This window comes from Salvelinus namaycush, chromosome 11, assembly GCF_016432855.1.
Source record: "Salvelinus namaycush isolate Seneca chromosome 11, SaNama_1.0, whole genome shotgun sequence".
Lineage (NCBI taxonomy): Eukaryota > Metazoa > Chordata > Actinopteri > Salmoniformes > Salmonidae > Salvelinus > Salvelinus namaycush.
This window is the reverse complement of record NC_052317.1, coordinates 15,715,263-15,736,937: the sequence shown is the minus strand read 5'-3', so window position 1 is coordinate 15,736,937 and position 21,675 is coordinate 15,715,263. Positions and strand designations below refer to the sequence as shown.

The 21,675-nt window shown below is 43.6% G+C and overlaps 1 protein-coding gene across 2 annotated transcripts in view; it reads left to right on the top strand.

The window, feature by feature from the left end:
- Positions 1-21,412, top strand: part of LOC120055530 (paired box protein Pax-3-like) — a 33,521-nt gene extending 12,109 nt beyond the window's left edge. Inside the window, exons 5-9 of one of the 2 annotated variants that reach the window (XM_039003392.1) lie at positions 6,583-6,782; positions 10,798-10,963; positions 11,169-11,389; positions 19,894-20,166; positions 21,395-21,412. In XM_039003392.1, coding sequence (XP_038859320.1) covers positions 6,583-6,782; positions 10,798-10,963; positions 11,169-11,389; positions 19,894-20,166; positions 21,395-21,412 — 878 coding nt within the window. Of the gene's footprint in view, positions 1-6,582; positions 6,783-10,797; positions 10,964-11,165; positions 11,390-19,893; positions 20,167-21,394 lie in introns of both variants that reach the window. The other variant, XM_039003391.1, reaches the window with a different exon arrangement.
- The last annotated feature ends 263 nt before the right edge of the window (positions 21,413-21,675 follow it).

The window sequence follows — 21,675 nt, the reverse complement described above, 5'->3', positions numbered from 1 at the left end:
CTGTGTGTGTGCCATGCCTGTCAGCTTCCTGGATCCATAAACCATTTCGTTTAGTTAAGGTTTGTGTGTGTGCTTTTGGCAATGTCAGTCCTCTGTAAATCGATGTGGGCGTGTCTGCATGTGTTAGCGTTTTTATACAACTTTTATTTAACCTTTATTTAAGAAGAGAGTCATGCTGACGGTCTCTTTCACAGATGAGCCCTGTATACACATCAATACACAACAATTACACTATACATACAGTTGAAGTCTGAAGTTTATATACACCTTAGCCAAATACATTTAAACTCAGTTTTTCACAATTCCTGACATTTAATCCTAGTAAAAAAATTCCCTGTTTTAGGTCAGTTAGGATCACCACTTTATTTTAAGAATGTGAAATGTCAGAATAATAGTACAGAGAATGATTTATTTCAGCTTTTATTTCTTTCATCACATTCCCAGTGGGTCAGAAGTTTACATACACTCAATTAATATTTGGTAGCATTGCCTTTAAATTGTTTAACTTGGATCAAACGTTTCGGGTAGCCTTCCACAAGCTTCCCACAATAAGTTGGGTGAATTTTGGCCCACTCCTCGTGACAGAGCTGAGGTCAGGCTTTGTGATGGCCACTCCAATACCTTGACTTTGTTGTCCTTAAGCCATTTTGCCACAACTTTGGAAGTATGTTTGTGGTCATTGTCCATTTGGAAGACCCATTTGCGACCAAGTTTAAACTTTCTGACTGACGTCTTGAGATGTTGCTTCAATATATCCACATAATTTCTCTCCTATGATGCCATCTATTTTGTGAAGTGCACCAGTCCCTCCTGCAGCAAAGCACCCCCACAACATGATGCTGCCACCCCTGTGCTTCACGGTTGGGATGGTGTTCTTCTGCTTGCAAGACTCCCCCTTTTTCCTCCAAACATAACGATGGTCATTATGGCCAAACAGTTCTATTTTTGTTTCATCAGACCAGAGGACATTTCTCCAAAAAGTACAATCTTTGTCCCCGTGTGCAGTTGCAAACCGTAGTCTGGCTTTTTTATGGCGGTTTTGGAGTAGTGGCTTCTTCCTTGCTGAGCGGCCTTTCAGGTTATGTCGATATAGGACTCATTTTACTGTGGATATAGATATTTTTGTACCTGTTTCCTCCAGCATCTTCACAATGTCCTTTGTTGTTGTTCTTGGACTGATTTGCACTTTTCACACCAAAGTACGTTCATCTCTAGGAGACAGAATGCGTCTCCTTCCTGAGCGGTATGACGGCCCATGGTATTTATACTTGCGTACTATTGTTTGTACAGATGAACATGGTACCTTCAGGCGTTTGGAAATTGCTCCCAAGGATGAAGCAGACTTGTTTATTTTGATTTTCCCATGATGTCAAGCAAAGAGGCACGGAGTTTGAAGGTAGGCCTTGACATACATCCACAGGTACACCTCCAATTGACTCAAATTATGTCAATTAGCCTATCAGAAGCTTCTGAAGCCATGACATAATTTTCTGGAATTTTCCAAGCTGTTTAAAGGCACAGTCAACTTAGTGTATGTACACTTCTGACCCACTGGAATTGTGATACAGTGAATTATAAGTGAAATAATATGTCTGTAAACAACTGTTGGAAAATTTACTGGTGTCATGCACAAAGTAGATGTCCTAACCAACTTGCCAAAACTATAGTTTGTTAAACAAGAAATTTGTGGAGTGGTTGAAAAACGAGTTTTAATGACTCCAACATAAGTGTATGCAAACTCCCGACTTCAACTGTATCTACATACGCAATCATTACACAATACATGAAAAAAACACATAACTCGAAAAGCAAAACACAATGATATGAAACAAACATATTCTTCAGTAAAAAGGCCCTCTGACATCCGCCTGAATTGCCCGCCTAAAGGCACCAACTCCACCAACTTGAAGGACTTTTGGAGAGGATTCCACATGAGATGCACAAATAAAAAACCATGCAGACTCATTGGAGATTGAATTGATCCCTGAGTCCAGGTCTGGTAACTTATACGTCTGAAGGTTAACAATTTAGTAAGGTACGGCGGAAGTTTATGCAAGAGGGCTTTATAACCAAAAAGTGCTCAATGCATCGATCTAAGAGACTGTAATTATTTAAAATCTCAGACACACCGTTAGGATTGTCAAACGTTTGCCTGCCGACAGTACTCAGCACCTCTGAACAGTGTTGGCAGTCAATCCCTTTTGTGTTCACACAGCAAAGACCTAGAAGTCGTCAGCCACTCAGCCTTGTTAAAATACTCCAATCCAGAATGTGGCAGTAGCGTTGTTTGGCAATGCATGTCCGTATGTGTTGCTTAGTTCATGTTCTAGATTCCAATGTTAACAAGCTAGATAGCTTCGCTAATGTTGCTATTTTGTAGAAAGCACTTGATGCCCACAGGTAGATAACTACCTAGCAAGATGACGAAGAAACAATTGAATACATAATCCCACACTGCCAGTGCCAGACCAGAGCCACATGTTGAAATATCTAGCTAATGTTAGCATATTCGCTAGCTGGCACAACCTCGCTAGTTAGCTAAGGACACTGCGCTAACTCGGCAGCTAACACAGGTAGTTTTTCATGGAAACGAATCCATTGTGATTTAATGATAATGTAAATATTAGCTACAGTGGTTAGCTAGCTTGGAGGAAGTATTTAGTGTTGTGTGCATTGCATCTGTGCACTTAGCTAGCTACCATCCCATAGCCTAAATTGCATATTAATTGTGATTGGCTCATGCCCTATTTTTTCTTTTTTGTTGTCACTCCTGTTGGCTCCCCCACTTGGGGATTCGTGCTCTCTGATTGGCTCAAAGTCAAGTTGTTGGCCAATGCATTGCGATTCTAAAAGTAGAAATGTCAGGTTTGTCGCTACTGGTTTGGCACCCAGCAGGTACCGCTTTTGTTCTAGCAACTGTGATAAGTATCTATCGGCAGTGAGATTTTCGGTGTGTTTCATGCTTGAGAGGGAAGCACTGTCTAACACAAACTACGTACCTGTTGAAATCTATATATCTATCTATCCTTACTGTGTCGCTCTGTCAACCTTATTCAATGTATCCTTTATCTACTGGCCTTACACGTCCTGGTCCTGCTTTGTTTAAATGTCTATTTTAGTGGGTAATTCAGCAGCAAAACCAATTTCCTCCTCAGGGAAAATAATACATTTTTACGTTCATTTAGATTATTGTCAGAGGCACAGCCAAACTGTGGAGTATTTTGTATTCTCAGCACCCTGGCTCTTTAGCTCCAGCGTAACATTTGATTTGAGTGTTGAAGTGAGGAGGTCGAGGCCTCCCTTTGTGTGTTCAGTATCCTCTTCTCCTGTTTGTTGATGGGAATGTGTGGGAACCCTGTTGCTCTAGGTTCCTGCGTTTGCGTCGATGTTGCCCTCTCGTTGTGATCCGCCACGGCATCGGAACGTGGTTGGTATTCTCAAACTCAAACGTGGGCGGTTGTGGCGGGAGGAAGAGGGAAGTGGAGTGATGGAAATGGATGTGGTGGAAGGGACAGTTTTAACAATGAGTGGAGCAGAATAGAGAGCAACCCCACTTTTACCTCTCTCTCTCTCTCTCTCTCTCGTTCCCTCCGCAGCACCCCTTCACCTCTGCCTATCTTCTCCAGGTGCATTCAGCTCCCATCTCAGTTACCCCCACCCCCCTCATCTTCTCAACTCCACAACCCCCATGCCCCTCTGGCTATAGATGGAAGGTGGGAGGGATTGGGGGGGGGGGGGGTGCTCCCCTGCTGTGCCCCTCTACAGCCCCCAGTGGCCCCTCTCTGGCCCTCTTTGTGCCCCCACCACCCCCCTTGCCTCGCTCACCCATCCAGACCCCCATTCCCTCACTCCCCTGCTGGGCAGGTGACAGGGCCCTGAATGCGGGCCGGGGCAGCCCTGATGGATTCTACAGATGGAGCGTGGAAATCAGCCCAATAGAGCCCTGCCACAGGCCTTTCCCCTCCGGCATACAAAGGAACCCGGGCCATAACACTCCCAAAGAGAGAGATGGAGAGAAAGAGATGGAGAGAAAGAGATGGAGAGAACGAGAGAGAAAGAGGGCCAAAAGGATGACAAAAGTAACACTGTCATTTTTCATTAAAGTAGAGGCCGTGATGGAGTGTTTTCGCGGCAGTTTCTATATATATATTATTAGAGAGAGAGAGAGAGAGAGAGAGAGAGAGAGAGAGAGAGAGAGAGAGAGAGAGAGAGAGAGAGAGAGAGAGAGAGAGAGAGAGAGAGAGAGAGAGAGAGAGAGAGAGAGAGAGAGAGAGAGAGAGAGAGAGAGAGAGAGAGAGAGAGAGAGAGAGAGAGAGAGAGAGAGAGAGAGAGAGATATGGAGATGGAGGGGAGCTTTTCTCTCAGCTCTTCTCAGCTTGTTTTCAGCTCTCTTTCTGTCTCATTTTCTCTCTTTCTTCTTTCCTTTAAATGGCAATGACCATGATGTGTGTATTTGTTTATTGGTTTGTTTGGTTTTTATCTTGTTTATCGCTTAATTAATCAGTTTCTTGTTTTGTGAATGTTTTGAGTAACACGTGTAGTTGCTTTTGGGGCAGAATAATTTGGGGGCAGAATTTGAGACTATTTGGTAGTTTAGGACATAATAGCATCCCAATAGAATTAATGTAAAATTCACTGCAGAAAAAAAATATTTACTATACTTGATCAGTTTTTCAGTTAGGGTTGATGCCTTGTCCATACCTCTCCTCAACATTGCTGTCAAAGTAACACAAACGTCCCAGCCAGACCAGTATTCCAAATCATGGCTCAAAACTTTCTGCTCTGATGGATATTTACTCTTCACGTCCAACAAATCTCCCATGAGCTTCTTTGCTCTCAATGCTCTGTCCGGTGCCCCTGGTCTGAATCTAATAAAGAGCTCTTCCCTGCGTTGGAATCTTGTTTCGGCGTTCCGGAGCCACAGCAGAATTCCCAGAGCTCAAATCCCTGTGTAATGCCTGGATGGGCTCTCACTGGCAACCAGCACAAGCATTTCCTGTTCGGCTCCAGAGGCTGGCACTGAGGAGACGGGAGAGACGGGAGCCCCGCTCCCCTGCCTGCCTGGCTCTCTACTTTTAATTAAACCTAAATCTGGAGAGGAGAGAGAGAGGAGAGAGGGAGAGCTGAAGAGAGGGAGGAGAGAGGGAGGAGAAAGAGAGAGCTGAAGAGAGGAGAAGCGTAGAGGAGAGGTTACCTCCATTAACCATGCATCCACACCATATTCTCTCTCTTTCTCTCCACCTCTTTCCTCCTCTCTGATGCCTTACAGAGACATGAGGTGGTCTTGGTATGGGTAATACTATCATTACAATAAAACTGGATTTGCCTCTGCTTTTAGGTGGATGTTTGGGTCTATGAGACATACGAGCACAGACTCAGACAGACCCCTATTTAAAGCTCTGTCCCACCTTCTGTCAGACTTCATGATTAGAAGGTCCCTCAGGCAAAGAGCTCAAGGGAATGGAATTTAACCCTTTCTGTCTGTAGCCATCTGCGTTGGAAACATTGTTATAGAGAAAAAGCAACGCGTGAAATCAGAGGTCCTAGACACAGCAGACAGATGCATGTGTGTGTGTATACGTTTATGTGTGTGTGTGTGACGAGTGCATTGCAGACACGTAATGGTGGACAATGGGTGGCTGTCACGCTAGTTTGAGGACCCTAATCATTATTTAATAGACAGCTAGCCTCCCCCCATACGCTGCTTTAGTCCTTCAGTCTCCCAGCCTCAAGCCTTCATTCACCACTCTTCTGCTGAATTAGGCCTTAAAAGCCCTCTCCGTCTCTCTGTCTGTCTGCCTCTATATCCCTCTGTCCCTCTGTCTGTCTGCCTCTATATCCCTCTGTCCCTCTGTCTGTCTGTTTCTATATCCCTCCATCTGTTTGTCTGTCTCTATATCCCTCCCTCCGTCCGTCCGTCCGTCCGTCCGTCTTTCTCTATATTCTTCTGTCGCTCTGTCTCTCTCTATATCCCTCTGTCCCTATGTCCTTCTGTCCCTTCTGTCTCTTCTGTCCCTTCTGTCCTTCTGTCCCTTCTGTCTCTCTGTCCCGCTGTCCAGCAGCCCTCAACTGAGCAAGCAGATAAAAGACACAATCTGGGATTCATTTTTCATCCAAAATGGCGATATCCTACTTTGCCCAACAGGTATACAACTCCTTTAATCCATGTTTAAACAGACTACTGGTCTCTCTGGGCTCTCTTTTGATCACTTTAGGATCCACTGTGGCCTGTGTGATGTTTAGAAGGGGGTGTTAAGAATCAATTTAAAGTGATCCCACCCTGTGAAAGCCCTAAGGCCACATCATAGTGGGCGAGAACTAGATATATTATTCTCTGACCGCAGGAGCTACCCAGGTCAAACTCTGTGCCCTAGTCATTACATTACATTGCAGGATTTATCCCAAGTCTTTGACACCTGTTGCTTCTGTGTGTCTCTCTAATAAAGGTCAAGGGTTTACTTTACATTCCAAGTCTTAGAAATACAGTTTGTTGCCCCCCTCCTCCATTCAAAATAACAGCTTTCCCTTTTCGTTTTTCTAACCGGCCAATCAGAATAACCATTATCTGTTATGTGTTTGCAGCCAGCCACTCAGACGAGGGTTCAGACGTGGACTCGGAGCCGGGCCTGCCACTGAAGAGGAAACAGCGTCGCAGTAGGACCACCTTCTCAGCCGAGCAGCTGGAGGAGCTGGAGAGAGCCTTTGAACGAACACACTACCCTGATATATACACCAGAGAAGAGCTAGCTCAGAGGGCCAAACTCACAGAAGCCAGAGTTCAGGTTAGTGAAGACCAATACACACATAGGCAAGAATGCAGACATACACACACAAGTACACAAACATGGGCAAGCACATACACACACATGGGCAGGCAGGCATGCATACATGCTCAGACACACACACACACACACACACACACACACACACACACACACACACACACACACACACACACACACACACACACACACACACACACACACACACACACACACACACACAAACAGACACCAGTTGTACTGGGATGTCTTTAACCCCTGCCGCCCCATACACACACACATTCTGGAGGTCTTTGTCCACAGTCCCAGGGGCCCAATCTGGTCTGTGACTGCTCTGGGATCTGCTGGGCTGGAGATTCCTGGGGATATGTGCAATATGGGTGTTAAACTGGCCTGGCATGGTGCCATTCACCCCCTCCAGACATCAGTCACGTCAGCTGTACACACACACACACACACACACACACACACACACACACACACACACACACACACACACACACACACACACACACACACACACACACACACACACACACACACACACACACACACACACACACACACACACACACACAAACACACACAAACACAGGCCTCACTGTATTCTCAGTTATAAAAGTTTCCTTTTTTGACATCTTTTGTAAAAAGATATCCATAAAAAGCAACTAAAAGAAGCCAGAATTAGAGATTCTTTATTAAGCCATTAAAGTGATTTCATTGGTTTATGGGTTTGTCAGGATTCCCCAACAGGTGACCCATGGGCTGGTGATTTTATTTAGGCCCCCAAGTGTTCAAAACAAAAAAATACAAAGAATATATATATATATATATATATATATATATATACATTTGTATATCATTTTCAGTGTTGGACATAAAAGACTGTAAAATCCCCAGGAAATCAGCTCAAAGTGATTTTAATTGAGGAAATCTGTTCCCCAATATCCCCACACATAAATAGAGAGGCATAATGTATGTCATCGTATCCAAGTGAGATCTAGATTTGAAATGATTTTGATTTTGTCAAATACTGTTTGGGATTCTTGACGTCAATTTGCAGTGTTCGAATTATTTCAAAGTACAGTTGAAGTTGGAAGTTTACATACACTTAGGTTGGAGTCATTAAAACTCGTTTTTCAACCACTCCACAAATTTCTTGTTAGCAAACTATAGTTTTGGCAAGTCGGTTAGGACATCTACTTTGTGCATGACACAAGTCATTTTTCCAACAATTGTTTACAGACAGATTATTTCACTTATAATTCACTGTATCACAATTACAGTGGGTCAGAAGTTTACATACACTAAGTTGACTGTGCCTTTAAACAGCTTGGAAAATTCCCCAAAATGATGTCATGGCTTAAGAAGCTTCTGATAGGCTAATTAACAAAAATTGAGTCAATAGGAGGTGTACCTGTAGATGTATTTCAAGGCCTACCTTCAAACTCAGTGCCTCTTTGCTTGACATCATGGGAAAATCAAAATAAATCAGCCAAGACCTCAGAAAAAATTGGAGACCTCCACAAGTCTGATTCATCCTTGGGAGCAATTTCCAAACGCCTAAAGGTACCACGTTCATCTGTACAAACAATAGTACGCAAGTATAAACACCATGGGACGACGCAGCCATCATACCGATCAGGAAGGAGACGCGTTCTGTCTCCTAGAGAAGAGCATACTTTGGTGCGAAAGGTGCAAATCAGTCTCAGAACAACAGCAAAGGACCTTGTGAAGATGCTGGAGGAAAAAGGTACAAAAGTATCTATATCCACAGTAAAACGAGTCCTATATCGACATAGCCTGAAAGGCCGCTCAGCAAGGAAGAAGCCACATCTCCAAAACCGCCATAAAAAAGCCAGACTACGGTTTGCAACTGCACATGGGGACAAAGATTGTACTTTTTGGAGAAATGTCCTCTGGTCTGATGAAACAAAAATATAGCTGTTTGGCCATAATGACCATCGTTATGTTTGGAGGAAAAAGGGGCTGGCTTGCAAGCCGAAGAACACCATCCCAACCGTGAAGCACGGGGGTGGCAGGATCATGTTGTGGGGGTGCTTTGCTGCAGGACGGACTGTTGCAATTCACATAATAGATGGCATCATGAGGCAGGAAAATTATGTGGATATATTGAAGCAACTTCTCAAGACATCAGTCAGGAAGTTAAAGCTTGGTCGAAAATGGGTCTTCCAAATAGACCACAGGTGTCAAACTCATTCCACGGGGGGCCGAGTGTCTGCGGGTTTTCGCTCCTCCCTTGTACTTGATTGATGAATTAACATCACTAATTAGTTAGGAACTCCCCACACCTGGTTGTCTAGGGCTTTATTGAAAGGAAAAACCAAAAACCTGCAGACACTAGGCCCTCCGTGGAATGAGTTTGACACCCCTGAAATAGACAATGACCCCAATCATACTTCCAAAGTTGTGGCAAAATGGCTTAGGGGGCTAGACGTCCCCGCTAGCGGGACAACTTCCGGTGAAACTGTAGGGTGCGCAATTCAAATAAATAATCATACAAATTATGGATATTAAACATTTAGCTACATACAAGTGTCTTATATCGGTTAAAAGCTTAAATTCTTGTTAATCTAAATGCACTGTCCTATTTACAGTAGGCTTTACAGCGAAAGCATGCCATGTGATTGTTTGAGGATGGCGCCCCACAAAATATTTTTCCACCGGCACAGGTTTCATAAATTCACAAATAGCGATTAAATTACTTTTTGAAAATTGTCCTCTGATTTGTCATCCAAAGGGTCCCAGCTATAACATGTGGTGTCGTTTTGTTAGGTAAATTCTTCTTTATATCCCAAAAAGTCAGTTTAGTTGGAGCCATCGATTTGAGAAATCCACTCGTTCAACATGCAGAGAAAGGAATACGAAAATCTACACCTAAACTTTGTTTCAACAAGTCAAAATATGTTTCTATTTACTCCTCAGATACCCTAAAATGTAATCAATAGTTAAACACGAATTTCCAAGACTGTGTCCCTGTACTAAAACTGATATTTCTTATTCGTTTTGTAATTTACAAGTCTGAAACCTTGAACATACACTGCTGACACCATGTGGAAGCCATATGAATTGCATCCTGGGAGCTAAAATTGAGTATGCCCTTATACTTGCCATTGTAAGAGCATGGTCTCTCTCAAAAAAAAATACTGGTTTGTTTTTCTTTGGATTTTCTTCTACCATATCTATTGTGTTATATTCTCCTACATTATTTTAACAGTTCTACAAACTTCAAAGTGTTTTATTTCCAATGGTACCAATTATATGCATATCCTGGCTTCAGGGTCTGAGCAACAGGCAGTTTACTTTGGGCATGTCATTCAGACAGAAATTGAGAAAAAGGGGCCTAGCCCTAAGAAGATTTATTAAAGGCAATGCTACCAAATACTAATTGAGTGTATGTAAACTTCTGACCCACTGGGAATGTGATGAAAGAAATGAAAGCTGAAATAAATCCTTCTCTACTATTATTCTGAGCTTTCACATTCTTAAAATAAAGTGGTGATTCTAACTGACCTAAGACATGGAATTTTTATTAAGATTAAATGTCAGGAATTGTGAAAAACTAAGTTTAAATGTATTTGGCTAAGGTGTATGTAAACCTCCGACTTCAACTGTATATTCCGCGCCCCCCGACCATCCACTCAAGGACAAATCGTCCCACGGCTGAATGTAATTGGGGACCTAGAGTTAGACAAAGACGTAATGTCACTGTGGTTTCAAAGTGCACCAGATGTTCAGATCTCTATCTGTCTGTTCTGCTTGAGGCTACAGCACAGATACATACACACATTGAATACTCTCACACACTTTAGGCATGTCTATTGCACACACACACACACACACACACACACACACACACACACACACACACACACACACACACACACACACACACACACACACACACACACACACACACACACACACACACACACACAGTATGTACTATTTTTCACAAGAATAGATTCTCACGTCTTCTATTTTATTTTATTAGGTATGGTTCAGCAACAGGAGAGCCAGGTGGAGGAAACAGGCAGGAGCCAATCAGCTAATGGCATTTAATCACCTGATCCCTGGCGGTTTCCCACCTTCGGCCATGTCGAGCTTGCAGCCATATCAGCTGTCAGACAGCCCCTACCCTCCCACCTCCATCTCACAAAGTGAGCACACCTTCACCATCTACTTCTCTCTTTGATCTCGTTCTATATCAATAAAGGTCATCTACAGATGTGATGTATTTGACTCAAGATCAATAGCCTAGCCCTAATCCACTCTCTCTCTCTCTCTCTCTCTCTCTCTCTCTCTCTCTCTCTCTCTCTCTCTCTCTCTCTCTCTCTCTCTCTCTCTCTCTCTCTCTCTCAGCAGTGTCAGAGCAGCACAGTACAGTCCACAGGCCTCAGCCTCTCCCCCCCACCTCGGTGCACCAGGGTGGGCTTGGCTCCTCAGTGGGGACCCAGGACGGGAGTTCGGCCTACTGCCTGTCCTCCGGACGCCACGGCTTCTCAGGCTACTCAGACAGCTTTGTGCCCCCCCCTGGCCACTCCAACCCAGTCAACCCCAGCATTAGCAACGGCCTCTCACCACAGGTCAGTCATTCAATGTCATGACTGTAGCTAGCAGCACAAACATAAGTGTTTTGCTCTGCAACATGTCGATTCCATAGTTTCAATTTGACATTTAGTATAGGTTTTATACCATCGGAATGGTAAACCCTATTTAGGGGGTTTGTTCTTGAAAACTTTCAGTAGATGTATTAGCTCGGTGACTGAGTGGATTTGACATCCATTTATCAGATGCATTCAATAGGGATGACTTGTGCTATGCAAATGTTTCATGAAGAGAGAGGAGACAGTAGAAGATGGAGGGAGTGTGAGAGAGGACGACAGTAAGAGGAAGAGTGGCAGATGGAAGATGACACAAATGAAAACGGAAAATACAATTATGGCCGATTACACAGTCATTAGAGTCCATGGCGGGTTCCGTACGCCGTGAGGGGGCCGTCCTAACAGGCGGAAAACTAGCTTTTAACCGCCACAAAGGGTGGCCAGGCCCCACGCAATGCACGCTGGGTCCTCGCCCCATGAGAGAGGGCACTTCTTCCTATTTCTGTGACAAGGGGAACCCTGAGGGCGTGTGTGTGTGTGTGTCTGCTTGTCATTTTCATCAGCTAATGACAGCAGGACAACACAACCTGGTGATCCGTGAAACCATTCTGGGAAATGGACAATAATTGACTACTTAAACTGAGAACAGCAGTAGAACACATTGGTTCCTTCACAACCTGGTGCCGACTAGCCACAAGCCACCACTTGAGTAGTGTCGACTTAACGCACGCAAACGGTCAGTAGATGTCTTCTTCTCTCCTAAGAGGACAAATCATTTCCATTACTTTTACTCTGCTTGGAGGCCAAAGGTGCTTCTCTCTTGTAGCTGATTTTCACCATCAGCCTCCCTGAGAGGGTCTTTCCCTTCAGAGAGTGGCTATCGTAGCTTGCATATGGAAGCATACATGCACACGTGCACGTGCACGATCAAACGCATACGTCTGGAATGTATGCGTCCGTCCTGAATTGCAATTATGAAACGTTCCAGTGTGCTAATTGATTGGAATGAAGGAATCTATCCCTTAGTAATGCGGTGTGTAATTTATGCAAATGACTCACTTTGTTGACTAATTTGTTTTAATTCATGTATTCATCTGCAGTTTTTTTTAATGCATATTGGAATATGCTCATTTGCATTTCAGACTGGATGGAACTTTTAAATAATAAAAGAGATCGAATACGAATGAATACATTTTATGACATTTATAGTGAGTGGATAAAAACCTTAACTTTACAATTAGACATACCAAATAAACGCACACACAAAGCTATATAAACTCTGCAATGTCTACACAGAAAAGCCTCGATACTGTGGATTCCCACTGAGCACAGACGTCAGTTCAACGGCTAGTTTTGGATTTACATTTGGTTGGGTTGTCAGCTAATGTGAATTCAATGGGAAATCAACAAAATAATTGGTTGGGTAAAAAAACAAACATTACGTTCCCTTACGTTGATGACATTTTTCAAATCAAATCAGTTTTCCATGTTGATTCAACGTCGTAACATAGAATTTTTGGTTTGAAGTGACGTGGAAACCTAGTTGATTCAACCAGTTTTTGCCCAGTGGGTTGTTACAGTATATTGTTATTTTGGTCTGTCTGATCATTAAACAGTGCTGAATGACACTTCTTGGTGGTTTTGGAAGTTATTTGAGATTTTAGTCCATGAAAAATGGAATTCTTGTGGTGTTTTTTTTTTAGCTCTGTGAGTGGTTATCCTTTGGTTATATGGTGTAGGAATACATCATCACTCTGAGTTAGCCCTATGTTATGAGTAGTTCGGCCTATGCTCTGAGTGGTAGTGCTTCGGTTGGTAGTAAAACATGAAGGTTTAGGGGACCAGTCTAGCCTGCCCCAGTGTACTGTGGGATATCTCCCTGGGGTGTGGGGTCTCAGACGTCTGGCTAGCTGATCCGGGGCATACCAGAGGAATCTGTTCTCATCAGTGCAGCAAGCGGCCAGGCTTTGCACCCCGATGAGGCTTAATCCCCGGAACCACCGAGAAACAGAGACACCCCCGGGAACCGCCATGGGCTTCAATCACAGAGCAGAAAGCCTGGAGGAATACACACACTGGCTTAGACACACATACAGTGAGCTCCAAAAGTAATGGGACAATGACACATTTGTTGTTGTTTTGCCTCCAGCACTTTCGATTTGAAAAGATACAATGACTATGAGGTGAAAAGGTAGACTGTCTGCTTTAATTTGAAGGTATTTTCATCCATATCGGGTGAACACTTCTACATGAATGTGGATGCTACCATGATTAAGGATAACCATGAATGAATCGTGAATGAATCGTGAATAAATCATGAATGAATCGTGAATAATGATGGGTGAGAAAGTTACAGATGCACAAATATCATGATATTTATGCCACTGTAACTTTCTCACTCATCATTATTCACAATTCATTCAGGATTATCCGTAATCATGGTAGCATCCACATTAATGTAGAAGTGTTCAGAAACATATTCTATTCTTATTTACAATAAAAGTGACTCCAAAATGACACAATACATTATTTACCATTAATTTATATTGGGCACAAAATAATCTGAAACACAACCAGAACAAACAGCAAATGCATCCAACAAATTTGTAGAGCCACAAGCTTGATGTAGTCAATGTGGCTATGAATACGGGACCAAATACTTAACTTTTTACTACTGTAATACACATATTAGTGAATTTATCCTTTTGCTTTGGGTCCCCTGAAATGGGGGGGGGGCTATGTACAAAAAGGGCTGCAATTTCTAAATGGTTAACCCGATATGGATGAAAATACCCTCAAATTATACCTGACAGTCTGCACTTTAACCTCATAGTCATTGTATCATTTTTAAAGTGCTGGAGTACAGAGCCAAAACAACAACAAAACATTTCACTGTCCAAATACTTATGGAGCTCGTGAACGTGAACGCACAGGCAAACATAGGCTGAGACACATTAGGACTTTCCCTAACCAAAAATATCTTGGTCGACCGAGAGTCGTCTGTTCTTTCGACCAAGCGATTTGACAAAAAAGAATGTATGTATGTATGTATGTATGTATGTGTATGTGTATGTGTATGTGTAAAAAATATTTGAATATGTTTGTGTAAAATCAACTATATGCAGGCTTCTCTCTCTCTCTCTCTCTCTCTCTCTCTCTCTCTCTCTCTCTCTCTCTCGCTCTCTCTCTCTCTCTCTCTCTCTCTCTCTCTCTCTCTCTCTCTCTCTCTCTCTCTCTCTCTCTCTCTCTCTCTCTCTCTCTCTCTCTCTCTCTCTCTCTCTCTCTCTCATTCTCTTCTGTCTCCCTTTGTCACTCTCATGCGCGTTTATCTCTACTTTCTCTCTCTCCTCCTCTCTCGATCTGTCTATCTCTCCACTCTCTTTTCTCTACCTCTCTGTCTCTCTCGCTCGGTCTCCTACTTTGAGACGCTCCACAGTGATGGTGAGTTAAGCCAATCAGAAATAGTATCAGATCCCCAAATGGGCACATTTATAGGCCTACATTTGCGTGCAGGCCAGGGTAGCCTGGGCCTACTTCTGTGTGTAATCAGGTGCGTGTCCTTACTCAACATTGACAGGAGCGCTCCAAACAAAAGACAATGAATAAATTGACAACTCATAAATGGAATGAAATTAACCCAAACTTGTAGCCTAGGTTGTGTGCTCTGCAAACAACGTGTCCACTTCTACAATGACATCGGTAAGACTGTAATAATAATATATTGAATGCATTAACAGAAAGGACCTTAACAAACAAACATTGTAGATGAGAAATGATGGTAATTATCGGTAAATATACTACTGGTGATACTGGTGTGCCACCCCCGCAGCCTCCGCAATGGATTAGTCCACTCAGACAGGAGTGAATCAAACAGGTGTCTCGTGTGCCGTAATTGTTTTAATATAGAATTTGCCACTGCTTGACTAAAAGAAATCTTGGGCGAAAAATAGCCTATCGACCAAACAATCGACCAATCGACTAAATGGGGTCAGCCCTAGTGCGCATGCACAAACAGTCTCAGACACACACAGCCATGCATGTAAACACACACATGCACACACACACACAACATCCAGACAGGTGTTTTTGATCAGATAACCGTATCAATTGGATTGTATACTGTTATCTCTCCTCTAATCCTGTATCTAACCTCAAATTGGAGGAAATATGGGTTAAATGCTCTCGCCATGACGGCAGTACAACATGTAATACGGATCTATACGTATTGTTATCTACACTTTTCCCTGTGAACATGCCAACATTTGGGTTTTCCATTCAGAAAAAATCATTTCCATATATTTCCCCGCCCTCAACCCACACATATACTCAAACATACACAGGTGCACGGGTGTGCACAGGCACAGGCACAGGCACACGCACATACACACACACACACACACACACACACACACACACACACACACACACACACACACACACACACACACACACACACACACACACACACACACACACACACACACACACACACACACACACACACACACACACACACACACACACTGTAAGATGAATGGGATGTGTTGACCTCCATGTGTTTCCCATTTGTAGTCAGTCACACATCAGCATGTTCCTAAGACGCGTTAGGTTAGATTCCTCTGACAGAGCTCCTGTAAATTACATACTCTCAGACAGATAGTGTGTTTGTGTGTGGCTGTCCGGGCATATGTGTGTGTGTGTGTGTGTGTCTGTGTGTGTGGCTGCCAGGTGGGGAAGCAGCACGATTATCCTTCAATTATTCACCATTAGTTCAGCATTCTGCCATTTTCTCTGCCTCTTTTTAAAGTGTCTCTTTCGGTTTATTTCTCACAGTATTGTCTGGCTTTCGCTCTCTCTCTCTCTCTCTCTCTCTCTCTCTCTCTCTATATGTCACTCTTTCATTATCTTGTCTACCTTTGTCACTCTCATGCCTGTTTATATCTACTTTCTCTCTCTCCCCCTCTCTCTGTTTATCTCACCACTCTCTTTTCTCTCTCTCACTCTTTCTCCCTCTCCTTCTTTCTCTTGCTGTATGTTTCTAACGGTCACTAACTCCACCTATTTTCCCCTCGTTTTGACGATATCTCGTCTCACACAAACTCTCATGCAGCTGTTCACGATGTATCACCAAGGAGACCTCTTAACCCCTAACAGAAAGTGCTTCACACACACACACACACACACACACACACACACACACACACACACACACACACACACACACACACACACACACACACACACACACACACACACACACACACACACACACACACACACACACATTGGAAATGTGTTAAAGAATCATACTCCTTGTTCCCACGTACCCTGTGGCCTTTCCATGTAGGCCCCATAAGGACACAGTGAATTTGGGCATCAAATGAGAAAGCTGGAGAGAGAGAAAGGGAAGGAGGGAGAAGAAGGAGTGGGTGGGGGTGGAAGGGAGAGAGGGAGAGGGAGAAAAAGAAGGATTCACGTCTGTTTTTCTCCTTTAGTATACTGTCCAAACACATAAACGGTCATTCATAAACTTTATCATACAGTTAAACACACCATCTGCTTTATCTAGTAGACACTGACGACAAAATGAATCAACAAGTTATTTACCATAGGTTTTGTATTGTGAATAAAATATAACATGTTTCATGAAAAATTTAAAAAGTGGTACTGTAAATTTAGCATAGTAAATAACCTTTTCGATTCCATTCCATAGGATACAGTAAAATCTGAACAGAGTAATTCAGAAAATGCTATCTAGCGGTGTAGTGGACCAGAACTGTGCGGTCCCGAACCGATGCGGGCTCCCCTGTCCGTCTGTCACTTAGGAATTGATGTAACAGGAACCATGTGTCTGGGTGAACACAGCATAATGTGTCTCATATGGTCACAACCAGGAGAGGAGAGGAGAGGAGAGGAAAGAAGGAAAGTAAAGAAGGAGAGTAAATGAGGAGAGGAGAGGAAAGAAGGAGAAGAGAGGAAAGGAAAGAAGGAGAGGAGAGGTTATTCTAGAAACTATATATAATATACAGAAACAAGTTACATAGTCATGATCAGTAAGAATCAACAGGGTTACAGTTGTCTGTCAATGAAGACTAGGTATACTATATACTAGGTATGTAAAGTTGAAGACTCATAAAGACGTTGCGTGATTTTTGTATAAATGATTTTATTTTTTATGGATAGTCGGATGTACAGTATGTTACAGGACCCTAAGGTATTTTCTAACAGCCTTCAAAGAATGTCAGAAATTCAATGTGTCCTCACAAATACATTCCTGGAAAATCCATCTAATGTTTCCCGAGACTGAGTTGGAAGACGTTTTCTGACATCTTTTTTTTTAGGCCCGGTGAGGGTTAGTAACACGACTTTACTGCGTTAGTAAATTCACCAGTCAATCCCTGTTGTTCTTCCTCCATCTTGAACTCTCCTCTCGTCCTCTTTGACACAGTCAGCATCCCTAATCTGTACTGTGTGACTCTGTACATACCCCAACTCGTGATATGAGCGCTCAAATTGAACTTTCATGCATATGTCCTTTTGACATCAATGCATGAGCTATTCAAAAGTATGTTATGTGTGTAAAATAATGTTGCATGAGAAAAACTATGTGTTACGTGTGCAAAAGATACAGTAAATGCTATTTGTACGTTTGTCTTCATGGAGTAAGCCATGTAGGGGCTGTACTTACAGTTGGAAGTTTACATACACTTAGGTTGGAGTCATTGAAACTCGTTTTTTCAACCACTCCACAATTTTCTTGTTAACAAGTTATAGTTTTGGCAAGTCGGTTAGGACATCTACTTTGTGCATGACACAAGTCATTTTTCCAACAATTGTTTACAGACAGATTATTTCACTTATAATTCACTGTATCACAATTGCAGTGGGTCAGAAGTTTACATACACTAAGTTGACTGTGCCTTTAAGCAGCTTGGAAAATTCAAGAAAATTATGTCATGGCATCAGAAGCTTCTGACAGGCTAATTGACATCATTTGAGTGAATTGGAGGTGTACCTGTGGATGTATTTCAAGGCCTACCTTCAAACTCAGTGCCTCTTTGCTTGATATCATGGGAAAAAAAAAAAAAATCAGCCAAGACCTCAGAAAAAAATTGTAGACCTCCACAAGGCTGGTTCATCCTTAGACCTCCACAAGTCTGGTTCAACGCCTGAAGGTACCACGTTCATCAATAGTACGCAAGTATAAACACCATAGGACCACGCAGCCGTCATACCGCTCAGGAAGGAGACGTGTTCTGTCTCCTAGAGATGAATGTACTTTGGCGTGAAAAGTGCAAATCAATCCCAGAACAACAGCAAAGGACCATGTGAAGATGCTGGAGGAAACAGGTACAAAGGTATCTATATCCACAGTAAAACGAGTCCTATATCGACATAACCTGAAAGGCCGCTCAGCAAGGAAGAAGCCACTGCTCCAAAACCGCCACAAAAAAGCCAGACTACGGTTTGCAACTGCACATGGGGACAAAGATCATACTTTTTTGAGAAATGTCCTCTGGTCTGATGAAACAAAAAATAGAACTGTTTGGCCATAATGACCATTGTTATATTTGGAGGAAAAGGGGGAGGCTTGCAAGCCGAAGAACACCATCCCAACCTTGAAGCACGGGGGTGGCAGCATCATGTTGTGGGGGTGCTTTGCTGCAGGAGGGACTGGTGCACTTCACAAAATAGATGGCATCAGGAGGATGGAAAATTATGTAGATATACTGAAGCAACATTTCAAGACATCAGTCAGGAAGTTAAGGCTTGGTTGCAAGTGGTCTTCCAAATGGACAATGACCCCAAGCATACTTCCAAAGTTGTGGCAAAATGGCTTAAGGACAACAAAGTCAAGGTATTGGAGTAGGCATCACAAAGCCCTGACCTCAATCCTATAGAAAATGTGTGGGCAGAACTGAAAAAGCGTGTGCGAGCAAGGAGGCCTACAATCCTGACTCAGTTACACCAGCTCTGTCAGGAGGAATGGGCCAAAATTCACCCAACTTATTGTGGAAAGCTTGCGGAAGGCTCCCCAAAACATTTGACCCAAGTTAAACAATTTAAAGACAATGCTACCAAATACTAATTGAGTGTATGTAAACTACTGACCCACTGGGAATGTGATGAAATAAATAAAATCTGAAATAAATAATTCTCTCTACTGTTATTCTGACATTTCACATTCTTAAAATAAAGTGGTGATCCTAACTGACCTAAGACAGGGAATTTTTACGAAGATTAAATGTCAGCAATTGTGGCAAAATGTATTTGGCTAAGGTGTATGTAAACTTCCGACTTCAACTGTATCTATTCATTTGTTTGTGAACAAATGAGACTTGCGTAACCTGTATGAGAAAAAGTATTCTGTTAAATTTAATTCTACTCTATTCTTCATGTCTACCACATTCTACGATACTCTATTCCACTGTAACCCACCACAATCCATTCAATTCTAACCTCTCTCCTCTCCTCTGTCTCTCCAGGTGATGGGGCTGTTGAACCCAGGAGGAGTGCCCCACCAGCCTAGCCACCAGAGTGACTTCGCCCTCTCTCCCCTGACCGGTGGGATGGAGCCCGGGGGTGGCATGGCGGCCAGCTGCCACGGCTCCCAGCGGGGCCTGGAGGGTCTGCCAGGCCTGACCAGCATGCCCACCCTGCCCAACTCCCAGTCCTACTGCCCGCCCACCTACAGTTCCCCAGCCTACGCTATGGACCACCACCCCTCATACCAGTATGGACAGTATGGACAGAGCAAGGTGGGTCATGGGAGTTTTATGTGCAATGATATTGTTGCCATGTGGTTGTTGGTAACGTTTTTTAAAAAGTATTTGTGTATTAGTTATTTATATCCCTTTTTTGTTTGAATGCATTGATTGTAAGTTATTCTGAAAAGAAATTCTGCTTTAAATGCCTGTATAAAAGACACATTAGATTATCATTAGAGGTATACTAACTACATTCATTTCTATATACCAGTATATAGTCTCCTATGATTAAAGACCATACTCAAGGTTTAGATTTTCAGAATCATAACCCACGTTAATTGCAAAGGCCAACATGATGAGTGAGCCTCTTGAATCACGCTCTCAAATCAGGCTGTGACATTACATGTATGTCAGAGGCACGGCTAGTAGTCCAGAGGGCACTTCGGTTTACATTACTATTACCTTCAAGCACTTACCCACGCCATACATCCACGTGGCCCGATGCAGAGGTATGTCAGTGGGGCCTCCCCCATAACCATCAGCCTGTGACCTTCCACGACCCGTGTGATGAGCTGGACCACCAAACCCTCCGCTCACTCACCTAGCCATGTAATGACCCCTGGGTAACAAAGATACCTCCCCAAATCAAATGAGCGGCTTCCCCAAAACATGTTTGACAGGCGGGGTTTGGGGGGGTGTAGTAGAGTTAGTGGGGTGGGGGTGAGGTACACTGCCACATGTTGAGTAGTGTATACTGGCCCATCAGTGGCGGCATCTTGATGTCATTAATTTGGCGAGGTCCGGGCTCGGGACCTGTGTGCAGGCAGCTCGCAGGGATAGGGGGTTGGTAAGAGAGGGGTGGGTGGAAGGTGGGTTTGAGAGGGGGTCTTTTTAACGGGGAGCGAAATGGCCTCTGGCAGGCGGGGATTAGAACCATGTGTTTCTGTGCAGGTCAGATGCAGTCTGAGTTGTTGTTGATCACTGGAGCAGAGCCACAGCCAGGACCAACGCAGCAAGGGCAGGCTCACGCTAACTCTCCCCCAGTACAGTACAGCCCAGCCACAGGGAAAAGCCTCAGATCTGCCTCACACTCCTTGCCTCTTTAACACCCTCAACCCCTCCCTTCTCTCCACCTCTCACTGCTCTCATCCCTCTCACCCACTATTTACCTCCTTACTCATCAGGCATGATGTTTCCCTGACACAGGAGGTAGAGAGTGACATGAAACCCAATGGAGAACAGTTCCAACCCTTCCCCTCTCTCTCTCCTTTCCTCTCAGGTGCCTTTCATTATCTGAAGCCCCACCATGGCCAGGAGTGGATGAGATCTCTGGTCAACCCGACAGTCAACTCTGGAGCACTCCCCCCTTCTTCTCTTCTTCCCCCTCTGCCTTCTCCCCACCCAGCCCCTGAGGAGAAGGGACAACCCAGAGAGATGGAGGGAGGGGGGTTGTTTTGGGGATTTGGGGATGTGAGGGAGGGGGGGTTGACTCAATGGAATAATCAGGACCAAAGGGGAAGCCCTCTCTAGTTACCTGGCACTCGCCTCGCTCGCGCTTCA